This window comes from Drosophila grimshawi, unplaced genomic scaffold (assembly GCF_018153295.1).
Source record: "Drosophila grimshawi isolate 15287-2541.00 unplaced genomic scaffold, ASM1815329v1 contig_78, whole genome shotgun sequence".
NCBI lineage: Eukaryota > Metazoa > Arthropoda > Insecta > Diptera > Drosophilidae > Drosophila > Drosophila grimshawi.
The window spans coordinates 241,485-261,088 of record NW_025063616.1 but is presented as its reverse complement, the minus strand read 5'-3'; the positions used below and the strand labels follow the sequence as shown (position 1 = coordinate 261,088).

The window sequence follows — 19,604 nt, the reverse complement described above, 5'->3', positions numbered from 1 at the left end:
GGTCGATTATTCAAGTCAGAAATAGACCAGTGTATACAGTATATAGTATTATATAACATCTCAAAATAAAAGAAACTGAATTTAACGTTTCTTCAGTAGTTTATATTATTTTATTTAAATTAACTTGCGTAGCGTTTAAAAAATTAATTGGATTTTATTAATCAGAGAAGCAAAGCATAAAGTTAAAAAAAATGCATGCCTTTCAAAGCTTTCATTTTTTCATGCAGCACCCTCCGCTCTAACCAAACATATATTTAAAAACAATAAATATAAAAGCCAAAATGGACTTAATTTATATAAGTAATATACATTTACTTTAAAACTGGAAATATATGACAATATGAAAAAAATATATTGGCTGCTAGGCGGCCACATGATTTAACGGTTTTTAGGTGCGGAGATAGCCAGGAAATTGATTAGTCGCTCTTTGTAGGAATTCAGCTTTTTCGGCGGGTCAATTTCTAATTAAGTACCGGACCGTCACAAAGGTGATGCTGGAAGCCTTCGGTCTCCCCTTCGTCCTCACAGCTTCTAAAGAAATCATGTCCCGTAGATCCTTTCAAATGTAGGATGTTGAAACTTTGCTTGCGATCGCGTCGTGGCCAGTATGATCGTGAGCTCTCTATTTTGTTTAGTTAACTGGAAGAAGTGTTCTTGACATTTAATATTTCTTTTATACTATGAAGGACTTTTATATATAAGAACATTGTAATTTATTCAGCAATAAGTTAATTATTTCCTACATTTTCATTTGTTAAAGGCTAAACAAAAAGCGGGGAAAGTGCACGTATGAACTGCTCGTCGAATTCTTTTTCTGAAAATCTCTCAACAGATGACCTGAAATGTAGAAAAATCAGTCTTGAGTTTATCCTTTGTAATTAAATTACAAGTTACGAACCTTGCTGAACTAACAATGTTTTTGTTTGCTTCTGCAGAATTTAATATAATGTTTAATATGCTGGCTGCATATTCAACAGCGTCTGTTGCAAGAAACCCATTTTGGGAACCTTCAGAAGTCTCAATAATATCAAGTAGAGGACCTCCAGACCTGTGAGCAATCATTATAAGCCCAGCTGCCATACATTCAACGATTCCAATTCCAAAGTGTTCATTCCACATCGTGTGTATGCCAATTTTAGCTTGTTGAAAAATCTTTAATAGTTCGTCATACGTAACATTTACTCTAAACTCTATTGAGTTTTCAAGTGATAAATGCTTTGCGAGGTCCTGCATGTTACGTAACCTTTCGTAATCCTCCTCATGTCGGCAAGATCCTACTATAAGAAGTTTTATTCGATTCCACAGAGCCTCATCTCTAGCTAACAACGTTCTCAGCTCATACAACACTTGTAATTGCAGAGGATGATTCTTTTCGGGACGAAACTGTCCGACAGATACGATCAGGATCTCGTCATCTTTTCCAGTATGCTCGAGACTTGTTAGATGTTTCGTTTCACACGGCGGATACACTCTATGAATTTTCAATGGGTCATTCAGCAAGTCTACAATATTGTTTTCGGTCCATGTTGAATTCACCATAATAGTTTCTGAGCAGCGGGTTACCCATTTATACGTCTAAAAGAGAGAATAATTGTTTAATTCGCGTCGACTTTAATTTATTTTTATCTTTTAGTGTAAACACAAAATAACCGAATGAATATCACAGACAAAAATTGTTTCCTTAAAATTGTAAAACAAACCATTCGTTCTTGAAAAATTTTTAAAATTTTAATTTTTGAAATATTGTTTTTTCCTTAATATTCTTCTTTTGTTATAAAATTTAGTTTTTTTTATTTTGAAAGTATAAATAAGTTAAAAATGGTGAATACAATTAAAAAAAATTCCTTCTTTCCCATTATTTCACATCTTTCACTTCTAAAAACATATTAAGAAGTTTCTTAAGGTTACAAACTTAAAATAACCCTTTGAAATTAAAAAAAAAAAACAATTTCAACTATACATTGATGGAAGACATAATTGAAGTAATTAACCCACAAGCGCAAATAATTTTCTTATCAGTTCTGTTGATCATTCCACGTCATAAGCAAGTAAAATAGAAGCAATTCCGAAATCAGTGAATCATAGGGAATTAAAGTTTACATAAAAAGGTGTTATGAAACCATGCATAAAAATTGACTCACCTTTGAAAACAGACGGTAGTATGAAAGCTTTAACCATGTGAGGAAAGGATTACGCGCAACATATGCCTTGTTGTTGAATGATGATTGGCGATATTGCACTTTCTTAAGCATATCCGTGCTTATCACAGGATAATGAACGTAACACCCAACTCTGGAGCCGGCTAGATATCGAAAAACGGGGAATGTAAAGGAGTATCCCATGGTATCAATGAAAATATCTGGAGGAAATTTGCAGACAGCCTCCAAGCCCAAGACGATTGAGCCCAGACTCTGGCACAGCAAAGTGAAGTGTGGATATTTTCTCGCTTCAACCCAATGGCGTTGGTTCAGAAACACAAAGGTAATTTTGTCAACTTCGAGGGAGATGTTGAAAACATTCTTCGCCTTTTGCAAAATAGAACTTGGCGTCGAATCAATGTCTCCCGTGTAAATAACAATCTTAATGTTATCATACTTATTCTGAAACGAAACAATAAACTTTGTTATTGAAATTGAATGAGTGTTCCTGTTTGTATGTCCGTGCCTGCAACGCTCTCACCGCACACCATAAGACACGCTCCCCTCCGCCACCCGCATTGCAATATGGATGGAAAATGCCAACATACAATCGGTCTTTTTTCGATTGGGTGCCTTGTATTATCTTCTTGTTGTGTTGGATCCATTGGCGAAGGCAAATGAAAATAGTTGCGGTTATGATAAGCAGCCAAATTAGAAGCCAAAACCTAATGCAAAGTGAGCTTCTTAAATTAACAGTTTAGGTTTCATTTTACAATTCTTACATGAGAGCAATCATCTTGTTGTTTGTTGATAATCTCTCGCTATATTTGAAGATATGTTCTTTACATAGGGCTGCGCAAAATACACATATGATATATCGATAAATATTTTTGTATAAGAGATATTTGTGAATTTGTATTTGACCTGAACAACTATCGATATTTTCATGCGATAGTTGGGAATATATATTCATCGCATGTCTTCGTTCAACTTCACATTGTGCTTTAATTAAAATGTTATTACAACAATCCGATTTGCTATTAGCAAAATTATCTTTTACATGGCAGTAAACACATTGAATATTTTAACCGATTGTTGGGAATGTCCCTACTGATAATTTGATATTTTGTCCAACACTGGAATATATAAATGTAATATTAACAAAGTAAATATGGATTACGTTCGTTCAATTTTTGAGTGCTTAGCGTCAATCTGCAGTTGCTGGAATTGCACGGACGACCTCAGCAGTCAAGTGAGCATGTACACATATATCCATCTACATCAATATTTACACACTTGTGTCTGCTTTAGGGCATTGAACCAAGCGAAAGGACTCATCTGCTTGCTGATTCAGTTAATCAAAGTCCAGCATTGAGACGAAGTAATTCGGCTGATTTGAGCAATGATTATTCACAGTCGCTGCCAAAGAAAGACGACCAAAATGCGCTCTCCAGATTAGTCCAGAACACTGCAATGTATGTAAGCCGAAAAAGTTTGGACACATATTTCTATATCTCCTTTGCATTTAAAATTTAGCAACATGATCAATGTTGGTGCATTGGAGTCGCACACCTTGGAGCATCAGGAGTACACAGATCGAATTAAATTGTACTCACAGCGTTTGCAACAGCAGTGGAACAACATTCAACATCCTGGCGTTGTTCTTAAAGGTTGGTAACTGAAATACTTATATATATAAATGTATGTGTACACGTATATCATATATATTTTGCAAGTATACTGATAATTTATTGGAGACCTCTCAAGCAGCTGCTAATAGATTTGTGTCAGATTTAGCAGAATCACTTGGTTGAATGAAATGAATTTCTATTCATTTGAGTTCTATGCTAAGTTGTATCTTGCCAGGAAGCATCAAATCGACTAAAAGCCTGCTGCATAAATATCTGTGACCGTGGGTTCAATTCTCGAGGGCGACGCGTCGAAAATTTTACAGGCTTAGTGTGTGTGACTGCGACATCTCTAGTATATTAAAGATTTCTTCGCATTATGTATGTATATCAACTAGCTCCTAATGGATCAGCAAGGACAGAGTGCCTTGTCTTTTCGTGCGCAGGATGCCTGTCGATTTTATATATTTTTTGGGCCTGCGATATATCATTTTGCAGAGCACAGTAGTTCAGCTTTTGATCAGTGGCGTGAGCGCAGACTAATTAAATTCTTAATAAAACATATTTTATGAATTCGTGGGAAGCAATCTAATTTCAAATTGGCATTTTTTTTCAAATCAGTGCCTAATCACATTGTATAATGCAAATATGAAAAAGGTTAAAGTTGTATTGTCTGATTAGTGATATCATGCTACTGCCTATTTATTTATTTATTTAATGTCAACTTAAGTCAATCGACACACAAAATATACATTGAATTAAAATAGATATAAAATTAAATTTAAATTTAAAAAAAATGAAAATTATAAGATTTCTTGGGTTAATAAAATGCAAAATGGTTAACTTTTGCTACATGAATTGAGGAAAACCCAATCACACCAATATTTATCAATCAATATTTATTTATCATGGGATAGGACGCTTAAAATGAATTTCTTAATTATAGAAATGAAGTTCTCTGTACTCTGGAGTGCTCGAAACAGTTCATCCAAGGAATAATTATTAGTACAATGATTAAGAGAAAAGGGGAATAAGTAATGAGACCGTCGAGAGAGGACAGAAAAATTAATTTGGCTCATCAACGCAACTAAATCAATTTCACATTTCACTAACTTAACTACAAATATAACTCATAGCATATCACGATGATTAGTTAAGGAGGGGAGGCTAATAAGGAACAGTATATCGGTGTATGGAGTCATAGCGAAATGTAAGAAACTCTTCTACACAGAATCCAATATTGCGGAGACCTCACACAAGATCCATATTCCATATTCCTTTGACCAACGCTTAATAAAACAAAGAACTTGAAAGGCTTTGTTAACAGTGAATTTAATATGATCTTCGAATTTTAACTTATGATCAAGAAGTAAACCTATGATACGGTAAAATGACATGACCTGACCACATGAGGTTATATCGGCCCAATGGGCTGACACACTTAGGCCATATTTGGCCCGTTGTGGTACCGAATGGGATCCAGGGGGGTTTCCTCCTGCAGTCGTGCCTCCAAAGCATTCTAACAGCCAAACATTTGACCAGCCAGATGCGTTGATGAACTTCGTTATCTTGGCCGGTCTGGGCAGAGGCAGAAAAAATATTCCGGAGATTCCACTTCTTCCTCGTCTTTGCAGCTTCTGCAAAAGTCATTGTATGGCACCTGGAGTCTGTTGGCATGAATGCCGACCAGCCAGTGCCCAGTTAGAGCCCGGATCACTGCAGAACAGTTGGTCCGACTTAGACTGCACAGCTCTTGGCTGCGCTTGGAGTTGATGCGCCTGCGCCTGTACTCCTTCTTGATGTTGAGCTTACAGGTAGCTAGATGCATACTTATACCTTCCTTTTCCGCGAGGAGTGGTAGTATAGTACCTTTCCTAGCTAGCTCATCGGCTTGACAGTTGCCTTCAATGTCCTGGTGACCAGGAACCCATATCAGGCTAATAACATGCTGTTTAGCCATCTCGTGTAGAGGTTTGCGACAGCTTGTTACTGATATCGAATTGGAAGATATCGAGCTAATGGATTTAATTGCTGCTTGACTGTCAATATATATGTTTATATTGCTAGGGCTAACTTTGAGCCTTTCTAGGCAGTCTATAGCTTCCTTTGACATGACCTTACAGTTAGAGCATTTCAAATGGAGCAAATTCAATTTGCACCATGACAGAAAGGAGAGTCCGCCCGCTGTAAGCATTGAGAGGACATATCGTTATATGTATGTCAGGTACAACTTGACATCATCAGCAAACAGTACGTTAGAAAACAATATAATAAAAGGGAGAATTTAAAAAGCACTGGTACTGGTGGCTGCTTAGCATGTAATGTTTTGAATGCTACTTTTTGAGATCTGTTACTCAGATAATCAGAAATCCAGGTACGAAAGTAAGAAGAAAACATTTAGTTTAGGAAGCAGGAGACAATGATTAACAGAATCAAAGTCCTGTATAAACGACATCAATTTGCATTTCATTCTGAAATCCTTTGATCAGAAGGGAAGTAAATTCATGAATCTTAGTGGTAGTAGACCTACAAAAACTATTCTGGAAAGTTGAAATAATAGACCTACATACGTGTTGCAGCTGAGTTGTTACTATTTTCTCAAATGCTTTATGGTATTGCGAAAAATTAGAAAATACCCCTATAGTTTTTTACATCAGACTAAGCCCTTTTTATGGAATAATAGAGAACTCCTTGCAAATAGCTGGGAGAGAATATTTATCAACAGGCAAAGTAAAGTCTTATTCAATAGTTTTACACTATTAAATTGAGTCTGCAATTGAGTCTGTCTGGATTATAATCATCACTGATTCTACTGAAAGATTTACGAAGATCGTGAAAGCCCCGTCTACTTTGCCTCATAAAATCCGACTTCGCTTCGCGGCATCGTTCGTAACACCACTTTAACCCCAACAGATAGCCGATTACATCCTTTACGAGTTACGTGAAATCAGCACACTTTACGTGAACTAAATTGACACACAAACAACAACAGATGAAATCGGCTTTTGGGTCACCCTGGCACTTTGCAGCTTTTAAATAACACGAAGACATCTTAAATGAAAAAACTAATATGCACGAAAAGTAGATAACTACACAAAGACTCGGCACTGCACAGAGAAAATAACAAAAACTAATAACGCACAGCAAGCTGAAACAAGAAACAACAACACCAAGCTTAGTCTATACGAAGATAGACAACAAATTTTAACAGCCAAAACAACAACACGTTCAAGCACAGTTGAAAGAGCACTCGAAAATCGAGAGCGCGAGAGTAAAGTAGCGCACACAAAAACCTCTATAACAACAACAATACACCGCTATCGAGCGTGCGATGTATAAATGGAAATAGCTTTTTTTCTACGTATAAAGATTTTTATGAGTTGTTAATCGGAAAAATTACTGAAAAATCCCCAATAAAAAAAACATTTGCAGAAAAATTATCAAAACACTAGCACAGGCAAATAATAAAGTTATTAAATTATTTTAATCAATTAAAATACACTAAATAAAATCAATTAAAATCACAAACTGGACACAGCACAGCAAAAATACAAGCGGTCACAGCAATATCATTTTATTACTTATACCATAGTCGAGTTATTTTGAGCTTAGTGAAGGATTCCGCGCAGCTATGGAGCATTCCAATACTTGCGTGTAATAATATGTTTTCCTATCGATCATCTGAAAATTATAGAACACAAATAATTAATTCCGCATCTGCAATTGGTTTTACTAATGTTTATTATTTTTATTTATTTTGTGACAAGTCTGAACGTCATATAATACAATTTAAAACATTTCATTGTGAAAAAATAAGTTTTGTATAATAGTTTTCATGAATATTTGTATTTTAGGTCTATTAAAAGATGTTCCGAACCAGTCTTACCTATCGAAATGTATTAATCCGGATGATACAGCTCAGGTCAGTACATTTCTTTATTATTACTTTTTACATTCCTTTAAAAAAAAATAATTTATGTGTTGTTCATTGTTTTTAAGACGCTAGAGACTTTAAATTAGCGTAATGTTCAATAAAATTGAAATGATATGAATGTGAGGAAATTAACTTATTATTAATATGACTATAAATGTATAATCAAATTAATATGTAATGTACTAATTATTTTATGTGATTTAAATGAGTATGTTTATAATATTACTCTTTGAAAATGATTATTTGCAATATTGTCGCATTCACTACATTTTAATACTTTGAAAAAGAGGGTATTATAGTATATTGATTTTGTGCAATGTCCGCCATGCTGTCTGTCCATCTGTCCGTCTGTATGAATGCCACTTTTTTCGACACCCTTAGAGATAGAGACTTGAAACTTGAAGCACATACTGGTCTGTGCCCGCGTTAGACAAAGTGTAAAAATTGGAGTGCTACGTCCACCAGGGGGCTACGAAACCAGTAAAGGCACATAACTCCTACAACTTTAAGGCTAATTCCACTAAATTTGTTTGGTAAGTTGTTAGCTATGTCCTTCAAGGAACACGCACACCTCCGCCGTCCCCTCGCCAATAAAAATTGTAAATGGCTATAACTTCCATTTTTCAAATTAGGTAGGTATGTTACTACCGATAACAAATTTTTATGGCCATGCCCACACCTGCTCCCATAATCATCAATGCCGATATTTCGCAAAGTGTAAATCGAAAAATTCGCATATCTCCGAACATTTGTAAGATAGATTAATCAAACTTGGAAGGTAACTTGCTGGTAACCTCTTCCAATTTTCAGACCACGCCAACAAACGCCGCCCCAGGAAATTCGGCCCTAGAAATCTGAAATGCTCATATCTTCCACAATTTGTAAGCTAGATTCACCAAAATTTTTAAAGTATGTTACTGGTAACTCCCTACGATCTCTACGAGATCGATACAAAATTGGATGGCCACGCCCACTATGCCTCCCTAAACCGATACACCTGTTAGGGTAAATCGATAAGACCATATATCTCAAGCAATTTTAAAGCTGCAGTCACCAAATCTGAAAGGTATATTGCTAATGACACCCTTCAAAAATTCGGTAAAAACTTTTGGACCATGCCCACCCCCGCCCACAAAATATACAAAAGATAAAAGCCTATATCTAATTTAAGAGCTACAGAATCTTAGAAATCTACCAAACTTGGAAGCTAGATTTCTAAGATCGTACTCAAAATTTTTTTTTGCCGCGCCCACTCTTAAAAAATTCCCAGAAACCTATATCTCCAGCAATTCAATAGCTAAATTTACCAAACTTGGAAGGAAGACTTCTCTAGTAATTTTATCAGTAACACTGAGTACAGGGGCGGGAGTGGCCCCCAAAATGTCCAGAATCCCATTTCTCCCATAATTTAAGAGCTACAGTTACCAAACTTCGAAGGACCGTTACCAGATTATATTTACCGCGATTTGAAAGGCAAACTTGGACAGTACTTCTTGGCTACACCCACCCTGTTCCTTGTTACTTGTTATCCGATGGAATAACTTATGGTATCAAAGAATTTCGCAGTCGGTTACGCCCGACTGCAACGTTCACTCTTGTTTTGTTTGTTTCAGTACTGAACACTAATTACTTATTTCTTACCTTTCAGATGAAAATGTTTATTCATAAATCTCAATCTGCAGTATTAGGAATACAAATTGATCACAGAGACGCTGTTGTTGTTCCCTTTCATATCCCATCCCATATACATAAATATAATTATTAAGAACCATCATTTGATACTGGCGTAGTTCGATTATTTACACACAAATATAAACTGATATTTTCATAAACCACCACAAAATGTATTCGCAATAAAAAGAATAGAAATTGGTTTTGATTAACAAACTCCGTTTTTAGCGGTCCCTACTACACTGTAAGTATAAATCATACATACTATAATGTGTTTATTTCATTAATTTAGTCAACTCAGAGATCATATATAAATATTTCGCGCAGAAACGAAATAATCTACGATCTGCGGAGAATATGAATGGATTGAGCGAAAGGACTCGTATCTACTCAATGAAGAGTGATATTATGACCGCATGAAGGTAACATTGATATTAATATTTCACTTCTCGTTAACAATAATAAGTATTATATTTCAATTATTATTGTTATGCTTCTGATTATGTAAAGACGCTGAGGCCAGCGTCAAATTTAAAAATATTTTGGTTTTCAGTCTGACTGCTGGCAGATCCGTTTGCCTAATCACTTATCAAGAATACGTACAGTGAACATACCAAAATCGTTCATGTAGAAATTTCTGGCCGTGCTTAAGCTCATCGACTATTTCCTGTACCATGCCGGCGTCCCTTCTAACATGATCTTAACCAGACTCTGAAGAGCTGAGCACCTTGACTTTGAGCTTAATCACGTCACACATTATTTTAAAGTCGGTTAATGTTACCGAGGCGTTCGTCTAAAAGCTCCCTCGACCCATCATTACCACTACTAAGTATGCGGTGCCTTCCGGCCATGTTTGGAGAAGGAGATCAGTTTGGTTGCCAAGGATGCCTTTCAGTACCATCGCTGCTACAATCGTTCTCAACTGTCAGCGACCTTGGCTAACTCTACTTAGCATACAATATAATACAATACGTGAAATAACCTGCTATTTAAAATCAAGAATCATACATTTATATAGTTGATTAATCGCAATCTCTTCATAAAATGTGCCGGCTTCATACCCAATTACTTATTTTGATTCTTAGCATAAGTTAAAATTGCTGTTCATAAGTATCAGATCAATTGTGCCGTGCTTAGACTATCTAAAAGTTAAGTATTTAAAATTCAAATAACACAATATATATTTTGGTATATGTTAGTGAAAAGAAAACGGCTTTAGAATGTCTTTTGATTTAAATTATAAGTGCTGGATAGCTGCCACAAAAGATATCGGTCAACTGATAAAAAAACAAAATCGTTTAAAGTTAATTAATCCACCTGAAGAAAAAGCAATATCATTTAAAATATTTTCCGAGCTCTATGTGTTATATGTGGAACTTGTCAATAAATTAAGTTTCATTTACTTCAACACATTTCAAGTGCAGAAGCGACAAGTGGTTAAAACTCTCATTGACAATGCCACACAACAGTTGGTGCTACTCAAAGATGAATTAAAAGAAATTGAGTTGAGCGAATATATTTACATTGACAAAGTATTAATTTCCAGAAAACTGACACCTCGTGATCTAATGATATGGAGGTCGCCGCAATTTCTATACCGTCGTCCGTTAGACATTCAGAACATATTAACGGAAAACAAGTTGTATATGAATAATGAAGAAAAGGAAGAAATGGATGCAAAAAGCTGGAGTAAAGTTACCGAAGCAATAGAACTTATTCAGGCACATGAGAGAGCTCGACGAGCTCGTGTATATAAGTCAAACCTAAAATACGATAAGAAGAAGTTCCTGGAAGTCCATCAGAGGAAAAAAATACACTATAGATTTACTTTTAAGCCAAATCAAGCTATGAGCATTCCCGTTAAAAGGACTATATTTACCGCAGACTTTATAAAATCCGACGTGTCTTGTAATGATTTAAGAAGACGGGATGAAAATATAGAAGACGCTCATGACGGTAAATATTGTTGAGCTTCTCTACTCTATTTTGGCTATCATTATTACTATTTCACGGCTTCGCTCTGGCAAGTGATTTTCCACCTGTCTGTTAAGTTTTCTATAATTAGTAAACATGTGCCGAAAATTTAGATTTTGCCGATACATTTTAACATCCAAAGAGGAGTGAATGTTTCAAAAAATTGATGCATTTAATGAAGTATTATGTAGAGCTTGGAAATTTTGTTTGTAACTGATCAGTTTCGAAATAACAAGTTGTATCCAAACGTTTTTTTTGTGTATATATAATGTTTATTATATTTATTTTTATGTTGTTCATTCAAAAAAAAAAAAAAAAACTTTGAAAATTAATTCGCACGAAAGCTAAAATGTTGCCAATAGTAAGTAGGTAAAGACTAACGTCAAGGAAACAAGAAGGATGTTTGTCAAGTTGCCGATTAGGCATTTGCGCTTAGAAACTTCACTGCAGTCGGTCTTCCCGGCTTTTCATGTTCGCTGTTGGAGATACATAATACAGTTTTTCCCAAACGGTGAATATAGTTGTTGTTTTGTTTTTACAATCGTATATTGATTTTAAACAGTTTTTGAATTAACGCTCTTTTGTGAAACTCATTTTTCATTATTTTTTAGAATTGTAAAGGAATCTTTGCAAGTTAAAAAATTGTATCATTTATATTTCAGAATATGAAATGCGGAGAGTTTACGAATTACGAAACGAAGCGGCGAGTATAATTCAATCATGTTGGAGAGACTACAAAGCAAAAAAGATTAATAGAATAAAGCAACAATTTAAAAAAGAAATGTTAGGCACTAAAAAGCTACGGAAATTAAAAAGGCCAAATCAGTTTGAAAACTCGGTTCTCGAGATGTATAAGAATGAGAAAAAGAAAGAGCAGCTTGACGAAGAATTTGCAAAACTTATTATGGATGAGCGAACACGTTTGCTTCAAATGCGAACTCCATGGATGATGGAAGATATTTCCGATCATATTCGAGGTTGGTTTGAAGAATTGTAAGTGCATACAAATATAATACTTTAGATATGCATAATATAAGTAAAATTATGGCTTAATACATGTTGTACATGTTGTTCTCTAATTAACAGTTACACTAAAACGCTGAATTTCCACCCCTATCCGGATCCTATTAAAAAGGGTACAGTTTTAGTTGTCCTTGATGAAACAATGACACCATTGGAATTTCAAGAAACAATTAATAAGAAACCAATGACAAAAGAGGAAAAGAAAAAATTACTTGATAAGAAGAGAGCGGAAAAAAGGAAAATAAGGGAGAAAATAAAAAAAAAGAAAATAGCGGACGCTAAACGAAGAAAAAAATTAAAAGACGCCGGAATAATTGATGTTGGCTATGTACTCGAATCCAGCAAACCAATTGGTATGCCAAGCATAAGTAATATATAACATTTATGTATACATAAGTATGTTTGCGAATGTATGTTAGGGTTGGGTACAACATATTCCATAGTCTTTCTTTCTACTGCTTGATATCCTAACTGTACCTTATTTAAATTGTTGACAGCACAAATAGAAGCTACGGTTAAGAAATTTTCTATTGATTGGAGAAATATTGATGAATATCTAAACAAGAATCACGACCCGATTAAAAGTTGGGTTACCGAAGAACAGTTAGTTACAATACATCAAGAATTGCGGCAGTTGGTTGATGAATATATGCGGTAGGTATTAATGCTTAAATAAAAACTACCACACTTATTTTTTATACCTTGTAGGCATATTTATGACTAATGTAAAGTTTTATAATGTTTGTAACAGTTTCTAAGTGATAAACGTTGGTAAGATTGAAATAATTAGATCAGTGTGCCAATTTTTGAAACGAATTTAGATTCCGCTTCTGGTACGTAAAGTACAAAAATTACGGTTGAGTAGGTGGACGGTAACTTATTGATACGTAATGGTACACTGCGTGGAAGAAGCGCTAGCTGTGCGCTGCTTCGAGAGGCTCACCAAGGAACCTGGACATGTGAAGATGTTGGCTGGTGCCAAGATACCAGGAAAGTTATTGTACGTGTAGACGCCCGCTCTGTGCGTCTTTACAAAGCAGCCTTTGCGGGGGTTGGCGAGGTCTGCCCTGTAGCCAAGCAATCACTGTCGACTGGAGAGATGTTCCGAGCAGGCCTCGGACACGCATCTGTATTCTGGCTGTGTTAAGCCGGTCCATGTTGCAAAGATGCAACCCAAGACGGATGCAACGGCCTATGAAGATTCTACAGGATCCCTCTCCGGAGATCGAAGCACCCGACGACGACGTGGAGCCAGGTTATACACATAGCAAGAAGACGGAATTGTGGGTAGAATCTAGAGATGTCTGCAAATAAACTTCCACCACTGTCAAGCAGCATCCGTTACTCTAATGCTTCACCTGTCTAGTAGCGGAGTAGCAATAATCCAAGAACCTTGGGTATTTGGAGGCAATGTTTGCGGGCAAGGTACCGACAAACAGAAGCTCATAGTAAACCGAAGGTAAAATAAGAACCCGCATTTCTGCTCTATAATGTTAGCAACGGCGATGATACAGCAGTATCTCTGGATATCCTCCTTAAAATACACTTATCAGCTTGCTCTGAGCTACCTTTGAAGAGGGGCGGCCTGTCTCCCCTCTTATGGAACATTGCAGTAAATAGACTGCGACGGGACATGGAGGGAGGCGGCTGTCACAATGTCGCGTATGCGAATGATTTTGCGATTATTTTCACAGAAAAGTATCACCATGCTAGGCGTAAATCCCAAGAAATGGAACTTATTATTTTCACAAGAAACTATAAAGTTCCTCCTCTTGTCCCTTCAGACTAAAAACCATAACTCTCACATTCAGTAACAGCGCCAACTTCATGGGGCTGACAGTGGACAGGAAATTAGACTGGAAACTTAATACCCAGGCAAGAGTAAAGAAGGCAACGGCCTCTCTATACACGTGCAGGAAAGCTGTTGGACTCAAATGGGGTATGTCTCCAAAAATTGTCCGATGGCTACATACATCCATTATTAGACCAATCCTTTTATATGGGGATATTGTATGGTGGTCTTGCTCAAAAAAGCAAACCACTCAAAAGCAACTTAACAAAGTTTAGCGCATGGCTGAACTCTGCATCTTAGGGTCACCATTCCATCCTTGACATCGCATGCCCAAGCAGCATGTTGTCAGCATAATATGGGTGCCTGGCCAGGAAACACCAACACATCGAAGGCAAGTGGAAAGGCACACTATTACCACTCCTTACAGATAAGGAAAGTATATATATGCCTATGGCTACCTCTAAGCTCAAAATCAAGGAAGAGAATATAAGCAGATCAGATCCGAATACGGTATCACAACGGGTCAAGTATGGCCTGTGTGTGTCAACCAGACAACCGCTTAACCTAACCTAATCTAATGGTGCAACAAATAAAATTTAAAAGATAACTCAGAGCTTTCCAGTCGAGTAATAACAGGCAATAACGAATGGTAAGCAGACTTCTTGCTTATAACTAAAAAAATGTATGAGCATCGGACAAATATATATTATAGCTCAGTCGGTATTTTTGCTCATTCATTCAAATAAAAGTTATACAAAATAATTGTTATCCTTTAAAATTAAGCTATTTTGTATGCAAGCGCTGAGTAGCATAAAATGGAAAAACTAATATAATTAAATTAATTAATTTGTCAATTTATTTGATTATAAAAGATAAGGCATCTCAGATAAGTATGTAAATTAATTTCCTTCATATACATACTCACATTTTATGCAATGACCAGCAAATCGAACGATTTACGCTGTCAGTCATTATTCGTAATTTTAAGTTTCTGCTCCATTTTACAAACTGGGGTATATTCATATTTATATATTTCATATATTTGTCCAGTTTTCTGCCTACAGAACGCAGAATTCCTCGACAACCCAAAATGGCATCCAGTCTTTTAACATACGGTGAAAAATATTTCAGATTTTGTATACACGCCACCATTTTGTCAAACCGCATATGTATGGTTATGTGCGAGTTCCCATTCGGGAATCTTTAAGAAAAACAGTGAAACTTTTCTCTTTTTTTGTTTAATTAAAACGAACATTACTAAGTAAGACAGTAGTATTTATAGTTTCACTAACGGCGGATAAAAATATTATTTTATATATATTATATTATTATTTATTTATTTATTTTTTTTTTTTGATTGGTAGGGTTGAATATGAATTACTGAGAAATGCTTTGGCTATAGATCAGAAGGTCCCTTATAAGCCCAAAAACGTAAAAAGGGCTAAGCCGAAGAAAACGAAGAAGAAGAAAAAACCGGTTGACCCCACAGAAGACAGAACTCTCAGTTCATTATATCATGAACTTAAAGATGCGACCGTTATTGAAGAAGTTTCTCATAAAAACTTTGATGAATTCATAGCTGACTTTAATTTTTTGGCAGATGACACTAGAGATGACAACAACTTAACGTAAGTATTACTTTCTTAAGCACATACAGACAATTTGAGAAAGAAACCAAGTAAAATCAATAGAGATTGTTACCTCGAGAAGAGATTTATTGTTGTTATTGTTATTTCTCATCCAACCCATTTCAAACTTAGAGGTATTGATTTATGCAATCTCTAATTTCAATTATATATAAATTAATTTTTATTTCAGCACTGTTGGCCCTGCAAAGGGAGATATCAAAATGGTTATACAGGAGAGTATGTTGGGAATGAGTGAGTTCGATATACCGAAGCCAAAGTCAATTTTGCTTGTTGGACCACTAAACAGTGGAAAAAAATTGCTGTGCAATATAATTGCATCTGAATTGGGCATGTATATATAACCTTATTGATGCAAATTGTACTCTTTTACATTTATGTGATTACAGATGCTATTTTTATAAATATTAGTCCAGAAAAAGTTTATAAGTACGCTGACGACCTAAATATGTTTTTACACATCGTTATGAAAGTAGCAAAGGCATTTCAACCAACTATATTGTTCATTGAAGAAGCTCACCGCGTCTTTTTTAAAAAAGTTCCGCCTGATCAAAAGCCTATCAAGCCAACACTCCTCGGTCCGCATATTCTTAAGAAAATCTTAAGGCCAATCAAGAAGACTGACAAAATTGTGCTTCTCGGCACAAGTAACATGCCGTGGGCTGCCAAACCCCCTCTCAAAAAAGCTTTTCAAAAAATTATGCTTATTTCGAAATGCGATTATGGTACTAGCCTGCTGCTTTGGTTAGAACTGATGACAGAAAATGCGCCTGATGATTTAGAAAGCTATACATACTCAGCACTTGCGAAAACTTTACAAGCGTATAACTCTGGTGACATAGCTAACAATATAGCCGACACATTAAATGTGGAAAGAAAAATGCGGCTTAGATCTGAGGCCTTAGACCCAAGGGAGTTTTTGGAATATTTTTTGACTGTAAGAGATCCGCCAAAGTTCCCACTCGAACAAAAGGTAAATATATATTGGTCGAGCTTCATACCCTATTTGAACTTTGGCTCTAACAGACAGTCATACTTACCATTCTTATTGCCCATTCCTATTACCCAAAATCAATAAGCATTAGCTTCCAGTATCTCCTTGACGAGAACTTTCGGAAAATAATTGTAACTTGCTTTAATTTGCTTCAATGAATTTCTAAATTCTACCTTTTAATTGCATGTATGTCTTTAAATTTTCTAGATTGTGGAGAAAATGAATAAATGGTTTGGAAGATCAGATAAATTCCAGAAAATAAGAAACAGTATGGCCTTGAAGGCAGCTAAAAAAAAATAAATAAAACTTATAGAATTTTCGCAATTAATATATGAAACCATACAATTTAAACAATTATAATATTTTAAACTAATTTTATTTTATTGAATAAATAAATAAAATTAAATAAGGCAACCATCTCACATTTAGTAAAAGAAATCGTGAGAATGTATTGGTACCCATGGCAGCCTATGTGTCCAAAGAGAACAATAAGCGAATATTTAAGTACACAAAATAAAATTTAACGTGTGTATATATGGATAAGAAATAATTGGGTATTCGAAGAAAACTGTGCTCTCAAAATTTTAGATTGTATCTATTATCCTAAAGGTAACATTCAGGTGTTGAAGATTTTTATTTCTTCTGTTGAGGAGTCTGTTATCCAGAAGACTGTTTGACATACTTTTGTCATAAAACTCTACGCAAGAAATGTGGCGGCTGCTGCCAAGACAGTGAATGACCTGGTTATGGATATTCCACTGAACGCCGAGAAGTTTTGTAAGCTTTTGTAGCTGAGTTGCTGTGCCGTATGTCCAGACATACTTCAATATTGTTTGTAGAGCACAGGCTTTTTTGTATGCTTCAACAAATTAGCTAATGTTTTGTCAAGAGTTAGGTCAGAATATTTTGCAGTCACAAGATTGCAAGGGAAACATTTTATATTATAAACTCTTCGCTTCAGTTATTTTCCAACGCACAATGTTTGTCAGTTGATGGAAAATCTATTCCAAGTATTTGGGCAAGCGCAAACAGTAAATTGCAACTTTTGGCACCAATATTTCCCCGAGTAAATTCTGCTCTACTTAAAAAAAGAGGAAACAAGAAATTGAGAGACAAGACCCAAAAACTCAAACATTTTAAGAACATTCTGCAAGATCTGAGTTTCCAATTCCTAATTTGGTAAATATTGACATAGTGAGACACGTCCTCATAAATTTCTAAAAAGTTGGTTTTTTATATTTGTTTGTATTACCAGATACCACAAAGTGATTTTTACTTATTAAAATGATATGATTTTTATTTATCAAACATTTACATCGACATTATTCTATCTTTTTTTATTTAATGGTATTAAATGTGTTTTTTGGCTATTTAATTGCTAGTGTAAGTACATTTATTTTTTGTGCCTTAAATCTAAGGAATTGATGAATTATTTAGACATTGCTTAAAATGTTTATTTGCGTATTGAATAGCGATCGGGTGTTAAATTTACTTATAACTGTTCTGATTATTCTGTGGTTTTCATTTTAATACGATACAATAGTTAAACATAATAAAAGGAAACATAAAGTCAAAGTCATTTTTATAAGAAAGTGCAACTTATATAATACAATAATAACTTTAAAAATATTTTTATTCAGGGAAATTAAATTTTTGCATATGGTTCAACGAATAGTTCACATTATAGTGAAGAAAAGATACTTAAATATATTTATAATATGGTAAAAAGGGCTAATTTAGATTGATGGACTTGTCGATAACATTTCAATAAAAGCCAAGTATATTTAACCACAACTGTTTTTTAAATTTATTTTTCTTAAGACTAATAAAACTGTATTAAAATATTGTATATTATAAGGTTTCTACAAAGAACCTTTTTAATGTGAGTGCTGGCCGCAGTCATACATAAACTTCTTATAATTGCTCTCATCGCAATCAAACAGTGCATTCATGTATGTATTTGGCTTTAGATATTTGGTTAGATTGTTAGATAGACTATGCTGGCTCCTACGAGTAATTCTCGATGCATGCAAAACCAATAACAGGTTGTAATGGCCATTTAAGTAAGTAAGTATATTCCGAACATTAAATTATTTATTATAAATGGAAAGTACTTGAAATATGTTCACTTATGCAAAGTTCGAGAAAACCAGGTTTAACATATGATTTGAAGTAACAGATATTGTGAAATGAATCAAGAACATATTCATTACTGATCATAAACTTATGTAATAAAGATTCGGCGGTTTAACTTCGTTTTTTTTTAGATGTGATAATAAAATCAAGTATCTACATAAGTGGGTTATGGTTGGGTGGCTAGATATAGTTGACAAATCAAATTGTCACATAATAAGAAATGTCCAACGGTTTTAAAATAATCATGCTAAAAAACTTTAATTTCGATTTACAAATTTGTACGGCATAATTTTATAGGCCCCAAAATATTAATTACCTTGTTTGATGAGCTACGAAAATCTAACTCTGCTATTAAACATAATGCCGCCCAGCCCCAACCAGTCAAGAAGTTTCTTTACCACCTGTTATCAACTGGAATTACATTGGAATCAGAGTATTTCTTCAGTCGGTTACACCGTTCTCATTTGTTAGATGATGTTAGTATATACTTCTTATATATGTTTACTTGCATGCAATAAATATATACATTTTCATATATATACACATACAAACCCAGTTACCTCTGGTAGGTAAAAAATTAAATTAAAATGTATGTAATATTGAGCCATGCAATAAATGCCAAATGAAACAGGACATAAAATATGCTTATAGTTATGTACATAATTATT

The 19,604-nt window shown here is 34.8% G+C and overlaps 3 protein-coding genes across 6 annotated transcripts; 2 read left to right on the top strand and 1 right to left on the bottom strand.

The window, feature by feature from the left end:
• Positions 1 to 287: 287 nt before the first annotated feature.
• LOC6558549 (GDP-Man:Man(3)GlcNAc(2)-PP-Dol alpha-1,2-mannosyltransferase) lies at positions 288 to 3,126 on the bottom strand. 2 transcript variants are annotated; one of them, XM_043215798.1, is made up of 7 exons: positions 3,063 to 3,126; positions 2,921 to 2,990; positions 2,665 to 2,863; positions 2,142 to 2,600; positions 899 to 1,575; positions 744 to 837; positions 288 to 678 (listed from the first exon to the last, which is right to left on the bottom strand). In XM_043215798.1, exons 1-6 carry the CDS (start codon positions 3,109 to 3,111, stop codon positions 762 to 764), a joined length of 1,530 nt encoding a protein of 509 aa, XP_043071733.1. In that variant the 5' UTR covers positions 3,112 to 3,126; the 3' UTR covers positions 288 to 678; positions 744 to 761. The 2 variants fall into 2 exon arrangements, with proteins under 2 accessions (XP_043071733.1, XP_043071732.1); XM_043215797.1 differs by having other exon boundaries at positions 288 to 837.
• Positions 3,127 to 3,263: 137 nt separating this feature from the next.
• Positions 3,264 to 9,532, top strand: LOC6557622. 2 transcript variants are annotated; one of them, XM_001985618.2, is made up of 5 exons: positions 3,264 to 3,390; positions 3,450 to 3,613; positions 3,675 to 3,808; positions 7,621 to 7,688; positions 9,349 to 9,532. In XM_001985618.2, the coding sequence occupies exons 1-5, from the start codon at positions 3,310 to 3,312 to the stop codon at positions 9,463 to 9,465; spliced, it is 564 nt and encodes a 187-aa protein (XP_001985654.1). In that variant the 5' UTR covers positions 3,264 to 3,309; the 3' UTR covers positions 9,466 to 9,532. The 2 variants fall into 2 exon arrangements, with proteins under 2 accessions (XP_001985654.1, XP_032592980.1); XM_032737089.1 differs by lacking the exon at positions 9,349 to 9,532 and adding an exon at positions 8,511 to 8,573 and having other exon boundaries at positions 3,295 to 3,390.
• A 954-nt stretch (positions 9,533 to 10,486) lies between these two features.
• Positions 10,487 to 17,137, top strand: LOC6557720 (IQ and AAA domain-containing protein 1-like). 2 transcript variants are annotated; one of them, XM_001985617.2, is made up of 8 exons: positions 10,487 to 11,327; positions 12,008 to 12,338; positions 12,432 to 12,721; positions 12,866 to 13,022; positions 15,525 to 15,788; positions 15,979 to 16,136; positions 16,196 to 16,779; positions 17,008 to 17,137. In XM_001985617.2, exons 1-8 carry the CDS (start codon positions 10,592 to 10,594, stop codon positions 17,098 to 17,100), a joined length of 2,613 nt encoding a protein of 870 aa, XP_001985653.1. In that variant the 5' UTR covers positions 10,487 to 10,591; the 3' UTR covers positions 17,101 to 17,137. The 2 variants fall into 2 exon arrangements, with proteins under 2 accessions (XP_001985653.1, XP_032599038.1); XM_032743147.1 differs by lacking the exon at positions 17,008 to 17,137 and having other exon boundaries at positions 15,979 to 16,140; positions 16,196 to 16,251.
• Positions 17,138 to 19,604: the final 2,467 nt, after the last annotated feature.

Bases quoted from the DNA above. Each gene is read 5' to 3' on its own strand.
- LOC6558549 (XM_043215797.1), bottom strand. From the start codon at position 3,111: ATGAATATATATTCCCAACTATCGCATGAAAATATCGATAGTTGTTCA. The intron at 2,991-3,062 runs GTCAAATACAAA...TATTTTGCGCAG, and splicing joins AAATATCGATAGTTGTTCAG to CCCTATGTAAAGAACATATC. The intron at 1,576-2,141 runs GTGAGTCAATTT...TCTCTCTTTTAG, and splicing joins ACTACCGTCTGTTTTCAAAG to ACGTATAAATGGGTAACCCG.
- LOC6557622 (XM_001985618.2), top strand. From the start codon at position 3,310: ATGGATTACGTTCGTTCAATTTTTGAGTGCTTAGCGTCAATCTGCAGT. The intron at 3,614-3,674 runs GTATGTAAGCCG...TTTAAAATTTAG, and splicing joins TTAGTCCAGAACACTGCAAT to CAACATGATCAATGTTGGTG. The intron at 3,809-7,620 runs GTTGGTAACTGA...TTTGTATTTTAG, and splicing joins TCCTGGCGTTGTTCTTAAAG to GTCTATTAAAAGATGTTCCG.
- LOC6557720 (XM_001985617.2), top strand. From the start codon at position 10,592: ATGTCTTTTGATTTAAATTATAAGTGCTGGATAGCTGCCACAAAAGAT. The intron at 12,339-12,431 runs GTAAGTGCATAC...TCTAATTAACAG, and splicing joins CGAGGTTGGTTTGAAGAATT to TTACACTAAAACGCTGAATT. The intron at 16,137-16,195 runs GCATGTATATAT...ATGTGATTACAG, and splicing joins TATAATTGCATCTGAATTGG to ATGCTATTTTTATAAATATT.